The sequence below is a fragment of the Vicia villosa genome, linkage group LG1 (genome assembly GCF_029867415.1).
Source record: "Vicia villosa cultivar HV-30 ecotype Madison, WI linkage group LG1, Vvil1.0, whole genome shotgun sequence".
Taxonomy (NCBI): Eukaryota; Viridiplantae; Streptophyta; class Magnoliopsida; order Fabales; family Fabaceae; genus Vicia; species Vicia villosa.
This window is the reverse complement of record NC_081180.1, coordinates 31,959,157-31,972,936: the sequence shown is the minus strand read 5'-3', so window position 1 is coordinate 31,972,936 and position 13,780 is coordinate 31,959,157. Positions and strand designations below refer to the sequence as shown.

The following is a 13,780-nucleotide window of genomic DNA, read 5'->3' as shown; positions in this document are numbered from 1 at the left end:
GTCGACACATGAGGTTTCGCGTCAATACATACTGTTATGAAAATGATATTTTATAAGAATTTGTTTTGGGCATAACTTTTGATATGTAACTCTGTTTTATGCGTCGTTCGAATGGTTAGAAAGCTAATGTAATTATCTATACGATATGATAGAATTGATTGGCACTTGATTGATTAATTATGATGTTGTTGTGTGAAATAACATGTAATTGTCTTATGTGCGTCATGTTTTGGTATGTGGTGAATAACAATTGTTGGCATGATATGTGGTAAGATATTCATGATGAATGTGATTGAATATATGATTGTTATTGTGCCTTGTTGTAATTGATAATTGGTATGTGAATCTCGTACAATTGGTGAATAGTTCAATGTGTGAATTATTGTGGTATGTGGTATGTTAAGATTAGTTTGGATAATCTTAATTGTATAGGTGTTAAGGTAATTGTACATGCATTCATGGTTGGCTTTGAAATATAGGCGGTGAAACTTTCGGTTCACATGGTTGACTTTGATCGGAAATAGAGGTGGTGAAGCTTTGAATTCACATGTTGGCTTGGATTCTAGAGGTAGAATCGGAAGCGATGAAACTTGGGTTCACATGTTGGATTTGTTCTTGTCCGGATCGGAAGCGTGACATGGATTCTAGATATTGAATCGGAAAGCGGTGAAACTTTGGGTTCACATTTGGTACCACATGCATGAAGTCACATGGTTTTGCAATTCGAGTCACATTTGGAGTTATGTGATAATTGATTTATATGCAATATGTGATAATTTATTATTGGTGATGTATTGATACATGATTGGTAATTGTGTTATGTGTTATAAATGGTGAATTTCTATTCTTATAATATTTATGAATGATTACTTGTTATATGAATTGTTAAGCCATGTTGTGTAGATACCATGAGAAGTGTGTGATGAATTCTTGGAATATAATTGTTGTTGTTATACATTTCCCATATTTTGTTTATCTATAATAATTTGAATTATCACCCTTCTGTTTTAATGTTACCCTTTGTTGGTAACGTGCAGGTTCAGACGTGTAGTAGCTTGTTCGTGGTTTAGCCTAAGAGCTTCCGAGTTTGTTGTTTGATTAGGTAGTGAGTCATATGCTCTGATCATGTAACACTCGGGGGGTTTCTTTAGACTTATGCTTATGTTTGGATATTGTTATTTTCTATGTTTTGTTGGATATTTTGGATGTATTTGTTTGATATCTTGGATATGTTGTTTAAAGACTATGTAGCCTAGATTGTGAATTTCAAGTAACATGGTTGTTAATGTTACTTTGGAATTGGTAGATAAATATAGTATGAGATATATAAATTGAATTTATGTGATAGCAAATCATGTTGTTTTCTCTGCAAGCGTTTGTACAATGTGATTAGTGCATATTATGAATCTTGGATGTTTGTTTTAGGTTTTCATGTTAATGAAAATAACATGTGACGCTCTTTTTCCTTTATGCATGATTACTTTGTGAATTGTATGTTATAATTTGGGGTTAGAAAAAGGGTGTTACATTAGTGGTATCAGAGCATGGTCGGCCAGTTGGCCAGGTTATTAATGAGTTTATTCCTTTTGGTATGTGACATGTGTGTGAAACACTATCGATACTCGGTGTGTTTCTAGCTGTTTGCTTGCTTAGGTGGGATTGAAACAAGTGGAGGAGAAGGTTATGCTTCTCTGAGATAGTTCAAGTGTGAACGGTTGGTTCGGTGTGTCGTGAATTGCATGAGTGCAATTGTTGGCGAGACTATTTTGTTTCTCGGTTTTGCAGGAAGTGTGGATTCAAGACTCTTGTTTGTTAGCTATGGTGCTTTAGGTGGTTTTGAGCACAAGTTTGAAGGGAACGCTGATGTGGTTGGGTAATGATGGTTTATGCTACCATCATGGTTTTCACCTACCTTTTGACAAATTGAGGAACTAATCACCCTTAATCTCTTGTTGATAGTAGACGAGATCGTGTTGGATGAGATAGACTTGTCTTGCCAGCTTGTTAGTATGTAAAGTAAATGAGTTTGTGCAAGATGGTGCAATGTTGTTTATGTTGTTGGCAACTTTGGATGTTCATGAGAAGAGAGCGATTAAAGAATTGCCAATAGTTCGTGATTTTGTCGAGGTATTTCCTGAGGATGTAAGTGATTTACCGCTGGAACATGAAGTGGGGTTTGCAATTGATTTAGTTCCTAAAACTAGTCCTGTATCGATAGCTCCATATCGGATGTTAGCTTCTGAGTTGAAATAGTTGAAGAGTCAACTTGGGGATTTACTTGAGAAGAAGTTTATTCGTCCGAGTGTGTCTCCATGCAGTGCACCTGTTTTGTTGGTTAAGAAGAATGAAGGTTCTATGAGATTTTATGTTGATTATAGACAACTGAACAAAATGACTATTAAGAACTAGTATCCACTTCTGAGGATTTATGATTTGATGGATCAGTTAGTGGGTGCTCGTGTATTCAGTAAGATTGATTTGGGATCTGGGTATCATCAGATTCATGTGAAGGCTGAGGATTCTGTTATACCTTTTGGTGTGACAAATGCACCTGGTGTGTTTATGGAGTATATGAATAGAATTGTTCATGAATATCTTGATAAGTTTGTGGTTATGTTTATCGATGGTATTTTGATTTATTCTAAAAGTGAAGATGATCATGCTGAGTATTTAAGGATTGTTTTATCGGTGTTGAAAGATAAGAGGTTGTATACAAAAACTTCCAAAGTGTGAATTTTGGTTGAAGGAAGTGAGTTTCCTTGGGCATGTGATTTCGAGTGGAGGTATTTCCGTTAATCCGTCGAAGATTGAGGATGTATCTCAATGGGAAGCTCCTAAGTTTGTTTCTTAGATTAGAAGTTTTCTTGGTTTGGCTGGTTATTATAGGAAGTTCATTGAAGGATTTTCTAAGTTATCTTTGTCGTTGACACAATTGACTAGGAAAGGTCAAGCTTTTATTTGGACTTCTCAATATGAAACGAATTTTCAAGAACTTAAGAGGAGGTTGACTACGTCTCCTATTTTAATTTTGCCAGATCCGTTAGAACCGTTTGTCATGTATTATGATGCTTCTTTGATGGGTTTGGGAGGTGTTTTGATGCAAAAAGGGCAAGTGGTAGCTTATGCTTCAAGGCAACTTAAAATTCATAAGAGGAGTTATTTGACGCATGATTTAGAGTTGGTCGCCGTTGTATTTGTTTTGAAACTTTGGAGGCATTATTTGTTTGGATCGAGATTCGATGTGTATAGTGACCACAAGAGTTTGAGGTATTTGTTTGATCAGAAAGAGTTGAATATTAGGGAAAGAAGATGGTTGGAATTCTTGAAAGATTATGATTTTGGTTTGAACTACCATCCTGGAAAAGTGAATGTTGTAGCCAATGCATTGAGTAGGAAATCATTGCATATGTATATGTTGATGACCAGAGAATTGGAATTGTTGGAATAATTTCGAGATTTGAGTTTGGTTTGTGAAGCGACTTCTTCATGTGTTAAGCTTGGTATGTTGAAGCTTACTTGTGGTATTCATGATGAGATTAGAGAAGGTTGGAAATTGGATTTGAAATTGGTTGACATAATGATATTGATTAATCAAGGAAAAGGTGGTGATTTTTGGGTTATTGAAAATGGTGTCATAAGATGTCGTTATAGAGTTTGTATTCCTGATGTTGCGGATTTGAGAAAAAGGATTCTTGAGGAAGGATATAGATGTGGTTTGAGTATTCATCTTGGTGCTACTGAGATGTATCAAGATTTGAAGAAATTACTTTGGTAGCAAGGTATGAAGAAAGATATAGCGGAATTTGTTTATTCATGTTTGATTTGTCAGAAGTCAAAAATTCAACATCAAAAGCCGCCTGGTTTGATGCAACCGTTGTCTATTCCCGAGTGGATGTGGGATAACATTTTTATGGATTTTATTTCGGGTTTGCCGAGAACGTCAAGTAATTATGAAGCGATTTGGGTCATCGTGGATAGATTGACAAAATTTGCTCATTTTATTTCGATGAGGATGGATTATTCGATGGAGAGACTTGTGAAGCTATACATCGAGAGGATTGTTTGTTTCCATGGTATTTCGTTGAGTATTGTTTTGGATAGAGATCCGAGGTTTACTTCTAGATTTTGGAAAGGTTTGCAGAGTGCTTTGGGATTAGAAGAGAAAGTACTTGAGGGTTGAATGAAGGATAAGTACCTGGGGTTGGTTACTCGAGGTAATTTTCGAGGACGGAAATCTTTAATTGGGGGAGAGTTGTAACAGCCCGATTTTATTTCCGTATTTAATTATTAGTTGTTTTATTTATTTAATTATTATTTATGTGGTAATTATTTATTTGTTGTATTTTGGTGATGAATTGAATATGGGTGATATTTAATTAAGTAAGTGATTATGTGAATACTAGTAGATATCTAATAATGAGCCTAATTAACTAGAATGAGAGTTGGCTGAGTTAAGCCCAAATGACAAAATAAAGATAGTAAGGGTTATGTGAGAAAACTTAAAATTAAAGAATAGAAAGAAAAGAGGCTATAGAGAAGAGAAGAGAAAGAAGAGAAGAATAAGAAGAAGAAGAAGAAGAGAAGAGGGAAGTAGATTCTTGAAGAGGAGGGACTAGAAATTCAAGGTAAGGGTTAGAATCCAAGTTAATATAGGTTTATATGATTGGGTAATGTTTGTGTGTTGCTATGTGCCTAATCTCTATTCTTGCAATTTCATGATTTGGGAATGTTAGGATTGTGTAGAAATCCATGAAATTGATGTGAGTTATATGTTCAATAACATGTATTGTGTTGCTATAGATTGTTGTTGATGTTTGATCGAGGTCCCATAGTCTGAATAGGGTTCTGAACGTGATTTGGGGAAATTTTCGTAATATGTGTTGATACATGAGGTTATGCATTGATACATACTGTGTAATTTCATGAAAATAGATTCTGGAAAAGTATATGTGTTGATACATGAGGTTATTCATTGATACATACTGTGTAATTTCATGAAAATAGATTTTGGAATAGTATATGTGTTGATACATGAGGTTATGCATTGATACATACTGTGTAATTTCATGAAAATAAATTATGGAATAGTATATGTGTTAATACATGAGGTTATGCATTGATACATACTGTGTAATTTCATGAAAACAGAATCTGGAATAGTGTATGTGTTGATACATACACGCATGCATCGATACATGCTGTTTTGAAAAATCAAATTTGTGAATCATGAGTCGACACATGAGGTTTCGCGTCGATACATACTGTTATGAAAACGATATTTTTATAAGAAACTGTTTTGGACATAACTTTTGATCCGTAACTCCATTTTATGCGACGTTCGAAGCGTTAGGAAGCTAATGTAATTATCTATACGATATGGTAGAATTGATTCGCACTTGATTGATTCGCACTTCCTTGGTCTTCTGGTCTTCTGGACAACTTTCCAATGGCATTCATCCACAACCAAGTCGTCTTTTTGTATACTAGCACTATGCTTGTTGTTATCAGGTTGCAACTGTTGCTCTCTGCAGCCTTCCTTGTAATGGCCAAACCTCCCACACTTGAAGCATAAAAGGTGTAAACCTTCATATTCAACGCGGTATTTCCTTTCATTAATTTTGAAATGAGGAAGCAGAGGCTTGGAAATATCGATTTCAATACAAACTCGAGCATAATTTCCTCTCCCTTGCATAAGAGTATTCTTATCAACCTTGATTGTTTTGCCCAGACTGTTCCCCATGAAAGTCAGTATTTTTGGATCGTAATACTCCATCGGCAATCCTGAGATTCTAACCCAGACTGCAACCTTCTCTATAGAATCACTCTCAGGATGAAAATTTGGTTTCCATTCTTTGACAGTTAAGTAGTGATCATATATAAACCATGGCCCATTAGTAATTGCTGCATTTCTATCATCATCATTTGTGAAAGTCACAATGAAATAATCGTTACTCAAGTCAATGATGTTGATGATCCCTTTTCGAACCCACAATTGCTTTAGACGAGTCTCGAGGACCTTATAGCCTATTCTTCTGCCCATTAATTTGACTATGATCCCTTTCTTCCATGGCCTGTGTATCTTACTCTCCTCATACGCCGAAAAGATGAATTTAGGGCATGGATACATTCCATCAAAATGCTCCTCCACTCTCATATTCTTCTTACCCATAATTGTCATCTCTTGATCCTCATCTTCCCCATCAGTTTCAGCTTCATCCTCCAACTCCTCAAGATTCTTCCCCATGACCATGTCCTTATACGACACAATATTCACCACACCTTGCCCATCCTCTTGTCCCCCATGCCTTTGTGATAACTCTCCATCTTTCATCAAGACATCCTCCACACCATCCTTGATCTTTCTTGTACTTCGCTCCTTCAAATCTTCCTCCTCCTTGTTCTTCGCATGCAGTTCTTCACTTTGCCCTAGCAGAGCCATCTTGTTTCTATTAATTTAGAATTTTAATAATTAGTGAAACTTTTTAACGTTATGTTTAAATATTACAATATTTCAATGTTTCAATGGTTATTAATTAGTTTTTGTGCGCGAATTGAATGGAAACCTTGCAAATATAACTTAAAACTAATTAAATATAAATAAATGAGTTAATCATAATTAAAATAATGATGGGTTAAGCTAACTTATGCCTTTGGGATACAAGTTAAGAAATGTAGAAACTTTGTCTTGAAAAAAACAATACAAATTTTTTATTTATTTTTATTTTCACCAATACACAATTTCTAAAAAATTATTTCTTCAATTAGTTGATAACTTATGTCCAAAGGTTCAAGGGCGCAAGTTAACATTACCCAATAATAAAGATTATTATAACCATATTAAAGACCAAATAAATGGAAGCATGGTAGTCTATAAGTATGGTCTAAATATTAAAATGCATGATATTATTTTTCCTCACAAACATACTTTTCTAAAATCATTATACTAATAAAATCATTTATTTTCTTAAAATCAACATCTGTTTCTAAAGAAAACATGTTAACTAATGTATTAACAACTTGACAATTTTTCATGTCACACAATTGTTATTTTATTTTAACCTTTTTCAGCCAACACATAAAATCTTACAATTATAATTCAATTTGTATGTATAATAATTTAGAATGCAATTAAATCAACATAGTTCTAAGTGTTGTTTTAATAGTTAAAGTTGTTTTAATTTTAAATAAAAAATAAAAATTTTTATCAAAAAGCCCGCGGGTAAAACCCGTCTGCCCCGCCTCGGCCCACTTTTTTAAGCAGGTTAGGCGAGGCAGGCCAACTTAAAGTACCAAACCGATAACCTCAGCCCAGCCTGCCAAAATGGTGGGTTAAACAGGCCGGTCCGGCGGGTCCGACCCGTTTTGCCACCCCTAAAAGTAGTGTTGAAAAACTTTATCTTAGTAGTTTGAAAAATAAAATGATTTGCGAGACGGAAATAGTTTTCGACGTATAAAGAGATTATACTTATAGATTGAAATTTGCACAGAACGACCTAAACAATCCACAGAGTAATCAAGATTGAATTACAGAATTCACAAAATATGTAAACTAATGCAATGCATTGAATATATAACAAAATTGCACAAGATGTGTATTTTTATGTTAATATTACGTGGATTATACAATCACAATTTTCAGCTTAATTTTCAATAAGACAAACTTAAAGTTTTGATTCCAACAAAACCCATGCTTTTACAAATAAATCGCTAGAAAAGAAAATCCTAATTGCATGCAATTCTAGAAAGTAGTAAATAATAACTTAACATGTGAATGATGCGATTCTACAAAATTAAGAGAGAGATGATAGTGCACAATGCACTTTGGAGAGAGAAAGAATGAAAGGTAATTGAGAATTGTTATTATTAAAAGTTGTAAAAACAAATTTACAAATATGTGTATATATAAAAATGTGCAGCTTGTTTATTAAGTAACTAATATAACAAATCCTAACTAACTTGGACTTGGGTTTTAGTTACTTAACTTGGATTATACTCTCAACGTAGCCCTTTATAATCCAAATTACTAAGCACATGCTAAACATAATCGATCTGAACTACTCCAAATTTTTTTCTCAATGTTAGGAATCACCCTTTGGTGAAAATATGGTCCAAATGTGATTCACTTGAGCAATATCTCACTTCAAGTTCACCTTGATTTACCTCCTCTCTTAGAAGTAAAATCTAATTTTTATGTGCTTACTCCTTCCATGCAGAACTAGATTCTTTGCAGGATTTATGACTGACTTTTTGTCGATCTACAACACTAGAGGTTTCTTCACTTTGACGTTCATCTCTTTCAGCACAAATTCGATCAAAATTGCTTGACACACAACATATGATCCTGATATGTACTCAATTTCACACAATGATAATGCCACCACATGCTACTTTCTCGAGCACCATGAGATTGGGGCACCAAATACTCGAAAGAAGTAACCACTTGTGCTTCTTCGATCTTCCTTATCTCCACACTAATCAACATATAAATAACAAGTAATCATAGCTTATTTGCTTTCAGAATCTCGTGGAAACAGAGTGCCACTATTTATCGATCCTTTTAGGTATCTAAGGATTCTTCTTGCAACCTTCATGTGTGACACTCTTGGTTCACTCATGTATCTGTTCACCAATTCGATTGAGAAATCTATATCCAGTCTTCTATTGCACATATACCTTAGAGATGATACAATTTGTTTTAACAAAGTTACATCGACTTTGTCCTTTTCTCCATGCTTCTTAAGTTTCAGTTTTGGTTTGAATGATGAGGATGCAATATTCACATCATCTACTCTGAATCTCTTGAGTATCTCTTTGACAAACTTCTTTTGATGCAGCACCGTATCTTACTTAGTAATTTGAAATTCCATGCATAGGAAATACGACAAGTTTCCCAGATCCGACATTTCAAATTCTCTCTTCACAAGCTCTTTGAACTCCGACAAGTTCTCCACTCTATTTCCAGTGACCAGCAAGTCATCCACATATAAGCAAATAATGGTTATATTTTGTGCCATGACCTGCACATAAACACCATATTTAGATTTGCATTTGATGAATTCCAATTCGACTAAGTATGAATCAATCTTCTTGTTCCATACCCTAGGTGCCTATTTGAGATCAGATAGTGTTTTGTTCCACTTGTATACTTTCCTTGCTTCCTCCTGTATCACAAACCCAGAAGGTTGTGTGACATATACCTCTTCACCTAAAGGACCATTCAAAAATATTGATTTCATATCTAAGTGAAATGTCGACCAACCTTGCTTGCATGCTAAGGCTACCATCAATCTGACAATCTCCAATCTTGCTACTGGTGCATATACATCAGAGTAATTGAGTCCTGCTCTCTGAAGAATTCCTCGAGCTACTAATCTTTCCTTATGTTTGCTATCGACCCATCATCATTGTGCTTTAACTTGAACCCCTATATCACTTTGATAGCTTTTGTGCGTGTTGGCAATTCGACTAACTTCATGTGTTGTTTCTTTCGACCACTTGTAACTATTCAACCATAGATGACTTTCACTATTTATTATTTAAAGCCTTGCTATAGTTGATTGGTTCAGCACCTGCAAGTAACTAAAAATGAACTAATTCTCCATCTGTTGTGACTTCATCATCACCAACCACTTCACAGGCTTGAAGTCTTGCTAGAAGAATTCTGGTTCTTTATGGTCTTTGGCTTGTGCTAGCCACACCCTCTTCAACTTCCAATGTGCCTGGAATGTCAGCAACTGCGTATCATTAGTTTCGTCGATGCATAACTCATCAAAGGTTTGTTAATTGTATCACCAAAATTCCAATCCAAAGTAGAATTTTCATCAATCACGATATCCTGACTCATCATGATCTTTTCATTAATTGGACCTCCAATTTTAGGATATACTACCAGAATCATAGGTTCACTTTTATCATCAAGCTTTCTTCTTCTCACATTAGGGATATGCTTGTAACACCGTTGTAAGGGAACCACCGTTGTCGAGAATGTGGTTTGTGTTTTAAGTGTGATGAACAATTATCTAGGAACCACTATTGTAAAGGAAGAATGCTCTTACTCATTATATATGAAGATTTAAAAATCCAGTTATAGTAACGTGAGGAGAATGAACTCATATGAGACCCAATTGAACAAGCAAATCAACCTGAACCGACCTAGTTAGCCTAATTCGATCTTCACACCATGATGAGTACACACCACAATAGTCGTTGGATCTACCCACCAAGAACCAATTCATGTTTTAGTAGATGGAGGGAGCTCACTCAATTTTCTTCCGGTAAAAGTTAAAGGTGAGAAAAGCACCAGAAGAGGTTGAATTGTGTTAATTTTTTCTTTCTTTTCAAAAACCCTCTTATCAGATTCTGAACACAAGGTCTAGAATCTGATACAAATATGATTGTTTGCAGTGGATAAGGTAAGTTTAGGGTTAGAGAGTCAAGGAAAGAGAGACACAAGTGATATATCCTGATTTCTCCCACAAATTATGAGTAGTCCAGTCCCCTTGCACTTACAAGGAATTTCACTGTAATCACAACTGATTACAATTGCTCAAGCACACAAGCAAGAGACTTCCAATACTAAAGACACAAGTAAGAGACTTCTAATGCACAAGCACACACGCAAGAGACTTCAGATGCTCAAGCACACAAGCAAGAGACTTCAAGTACTCAAGCACACAAGAGACTTCAGGTGCTTATGCACATCTTCGTGCACGGCAAGTCGTCTCAATGGATACACTTCATTTCCTAGCCAGAAGTACATTAAAACACTTTTGTGCATTCTGCTACGGGTACCTCACAGTTTCAGACCTTGTTTGTAGGTATGGCAAATAAATCTGGCATCACCCGAACCCGCCCCGAATTTAACGGAAAAAAAATTCAATTTAATTGAAGACGAAGACGAATGCGGAGAAAACCCAATTTTTAGTTATGGAGACGGAGGGCGGGGGATTATCATGAAGTCAACAAAGCTAAGAAATTTTGTTCTTAGTAAATGCTGACATCATGAGTTAGTTACGATCCTTATTAAGAGGATTTAGTATTAGCCAATAGAATCCTAAAATAATTGATTATATATTGTATTGTACTTGCTTTATGAAAATTATCAATGAATTAGCATCCTCTCTCTTCTTATTTCTCATGAGTCCTCTCTAAATTATATAAGAGAACAAGCCTTTCCATATCATTATGTTAGAACGTATGTAAATTGATTTGAAATAGTTATGTTAAAAGTAATCTGTGGCAATGTTTAGCACCTCTAGCCCTTTTATGTGAATTTTATTTTTTGTCGATGTAATGAAAGAAAAACAAAATAAAAATGTAGCAGCAACAGACGACAAGTGTATGTATGTTAGTGTATTGCAGCTTATAATGAAAACATAAACTAAGTTTATGTATAATCATTTATGGTTAAATAATTAACTCAAAATTTAATCTTCTGAGCCAAACAGAATGGAGTATCATATGTATCAAATCAAATGGCTTTGCAGGTCTATTTATCTCAAAATGCTTTCTCACAAGTCTCACATTTGAATACAAAACTCTATACTTATCTTCTGTAACATTCTGTAAAATACTCTTAATTTCTGGTATTCTACCAACTTCAATTCCCATAGAAAATTGACTCCAATTAAGCACATCACTAAAAGGCAAAGAGTAATTCTCACAAATTATCACAGGTACACACCCTGCATAAATTGCTTCCACCACTCTTGGACTTGCCACTTCATGTCCACTAGGACACAAACAGAACTTGCTTTGGCCCATTAATTTTGTATAGTCTTTACCTTTTGGAAGATACTCGTTCACTTGAACTTCTTGGTCCTTTTCCTTCCATTGCTTCAACAATTTTTTTCTAATCTTGCCGTGTGCCCCGCCAGCAAAAAATGCTAATATCGTTCGATTAGTAGTATGTTTCAAAGTTTTAGGCAGGCTAAGCTTTCCGACAGGTAAATTCAATTGAGGGATGGATACGTCTCGATTAGGCCAAAATCCTTCTGAAGTGTTGGCATTGCATAGTGCTCTAATGAAGTACTTGAAGAGTTTCGGATTAGCATCCGAAACTCTTGGTCCCTATAAAATGATAACAGATATCTCAGCGGATCTTAAACCAGACTCTCATACCATGTTTCTCAACGGATCTTAAAATTGAAAGATGAAAGTGTGAACTTACCCAATCATGGCATGAAAGAAGAAAATGGTCAGCACCTTGGCTTCTATTCCAATAAGGATACTTGTTTGCAACAATGTTGATATAATCTTCGACCAAAACTTGTAATCGTTGAGGATCATAATCTAATCTCGATCTTCTAGGCTTGTAAACGTAGCGAATGACCTTAGAGACACTGATGGGAAGAAAGAAGACATGGGCCTGATCAGGATGAGTAGCCTTGAATGGACTTTTGTTACTTGTGTCCATTTCATCAATGAATTGGCCTTCTATGGAATATTTGTTGTTTACAGGTCCATCATGTACTAATGGTAGTTCTCCTTCATTGTAGACCCATACCTTGAATCTCTTCACCATTTCTATATGGCTTCTGTTTTAGCAGACACATAATTAGTCTTCAAAACAGTATAAATAGTGACTATCTGGTCTATAAAACACGCATACAGACACTGATACATCGACACTGGTAACGATTTGAAAAATTGTTATAGTTCTAGTGTTCTACTTAACTGGTGAAAAGAATGTGGATTCAAGTAAATGGATCCTTTTGGGACAAAATTTTGTTTGATGGTGCTTGTGTATTTCTTGGATCGAATTGCTTGATGAATTGATGCTCGTGCTTGTGCTAAACCTTGTTCAATCTTTTGCAAACTAGTTTTATTCTTTCTACCATGGCCAAACTAAAAACACAAAAGTTCAAAAAACATGTTAGAATAATGAGAAGTTGAGCTCAAAGATTGAATAGTTAGTGAATAATAATTAGTACCTTAATCCATGGTTGAATTGTATTAGTGTAGCCTCCATTATTTGAAGAGATCAAGAGAAATTCATGACGTGATTTCTCTTGTGGTAAAGAAGTTGAATGAATATTATGATCTTCATTTGAAGGAGTGAAGAAAACAAGAAAGAAGTTGAGGAAGAACACTAGAATGATCCAAGTGGATATTGAAGATTTGAAAACTTTCATTACTTCATTTCAAAACTAGAAAATCTGTCCCAAGACAAGGTGTCTCGGCATCACCAACCACCTTGTATAAAATAACTTTAGTTGTTATTTAGTAATAATTTCTTTTATTGATGTTTTTTTTTGGTGTTAGTTTTATTGATGTTATGATAATTGAGGACTTGACTTCGTACCAAATAATTAAAAGTTTTATGGTGATAGTATTGTATTATTGAGACACAAGATGGACCATAGAGGCAGAGTTAGACACTTGTTTACATAACTCTAACAAATAATCTTATCTTATTCAAAACAAAACAAAAGTTAATCAATTTTGTCGATAAAGTAAATCAACTATGTTTTCTAGGTTAAATAATGCGTCAGCTAGGGCCCACCTATATAGATGCTCACTGAACATGTTCACGGTGGGACCCACCAAATGAAATTAAGCATCTATACTGTATTAAACTTTGGGAAAAGAACATTTTACTAGTTATAATAATATTGAAAAACGTTACTAATGGACATTAGTTAATCATATGATAGTTACGGGCCACTCACTAAAGTTTATTTGGGCTTAATTTTTTATGATGACAACTAATTTATTTCACAAATCTAAAATAAACGATTAAGTAGATAAAAATTAGCTTCATTTCTAATGAACTCAAGCA

At 34.8% G+C, this 13,780-nt stretch overlaps 2 protein-coding genes across 2 annotated transcripts; both read right to left on the bottom strand.

Annotated features, from left to right (window-relative positions):
- Nucleotides 1–5,037: 5,037 nt before the first annotated feature.
- LOC131607134 (uncharacterized) lies at nt 5,038–6,439 on the bottom strand. The gene is made up of 2 exons (XM_058879193.1): nt 5,485–6,439; nt 5,038–5,054 (listed from the first exon to the last, which is right to left on the bottom strand). Exons 1-2 carry the CDS (start codon nt 6,437–6,439, stop codon nt 5,038–5,040), a joined length of 972 nt encoding a protein of 323 aa, XP_058735176.1.
- Nucleotides 6,440–11,385: 4,946 nt separating this feature from the next.
- On the bottom strand, nt 11,386–13,290 carry LOC131603925 (probable glycosyltransferase At5g20260). Its single transcript, XM_058876401.1, has 4 exons — nt 12,933–13,290; nt 12,677–12,846; nt 12,170–12,536; nt 11,386–12,069 (listed from the first exon to the last, which is right to left on the bottom strand). The coding sequence occupies exons 1-4, from the start codon at nt 13,131–13,133 to the stop codon at nt 11,407–11,409; spliced, it is 1,401 nt and encodes a 466-aa protein (XP_058732384.1). The 5' UTR covers nt 13,134–13,290; the 3' UTR covers nt 11,386–11,406.
- Between the last annotated feature and the right edge of the window lie 490 nt (nt 13,291–13,780).

Excerpts from the sequence above, each read along its gene's own strand:
- LOC131607134 (XM_058879193.1), bottom strand. The coding sequence starts at position 6,439 with ATGGCTCTGCTAGGGCAAAGTGAAGAACTGCATGCGAAGAACAAGGAG.
- LOC131603925 (XM_058876401.1), bottom strand. The coding sequence starts at position 13,133 with ATGAAAGTTTTCAAATCTTCAATATCCACTTGGATCATTCTAGTGTTC. Across the intron at positions 12,847-12,932 it reads CAATTCAACCATGGATTAAG|TTTGGCCATGGTAGAAAGAA; the intron begins GTACTAATTATT and ends TTGTGTTTTTAG. Across the intron at positions 12,537-12,676 it reads AATCCACATTCTTTTCACCA|AAGCCATATAGAAATGGTGA; the intron begins GTTAAGTAGAAC and ends CTGCTAAAACAG.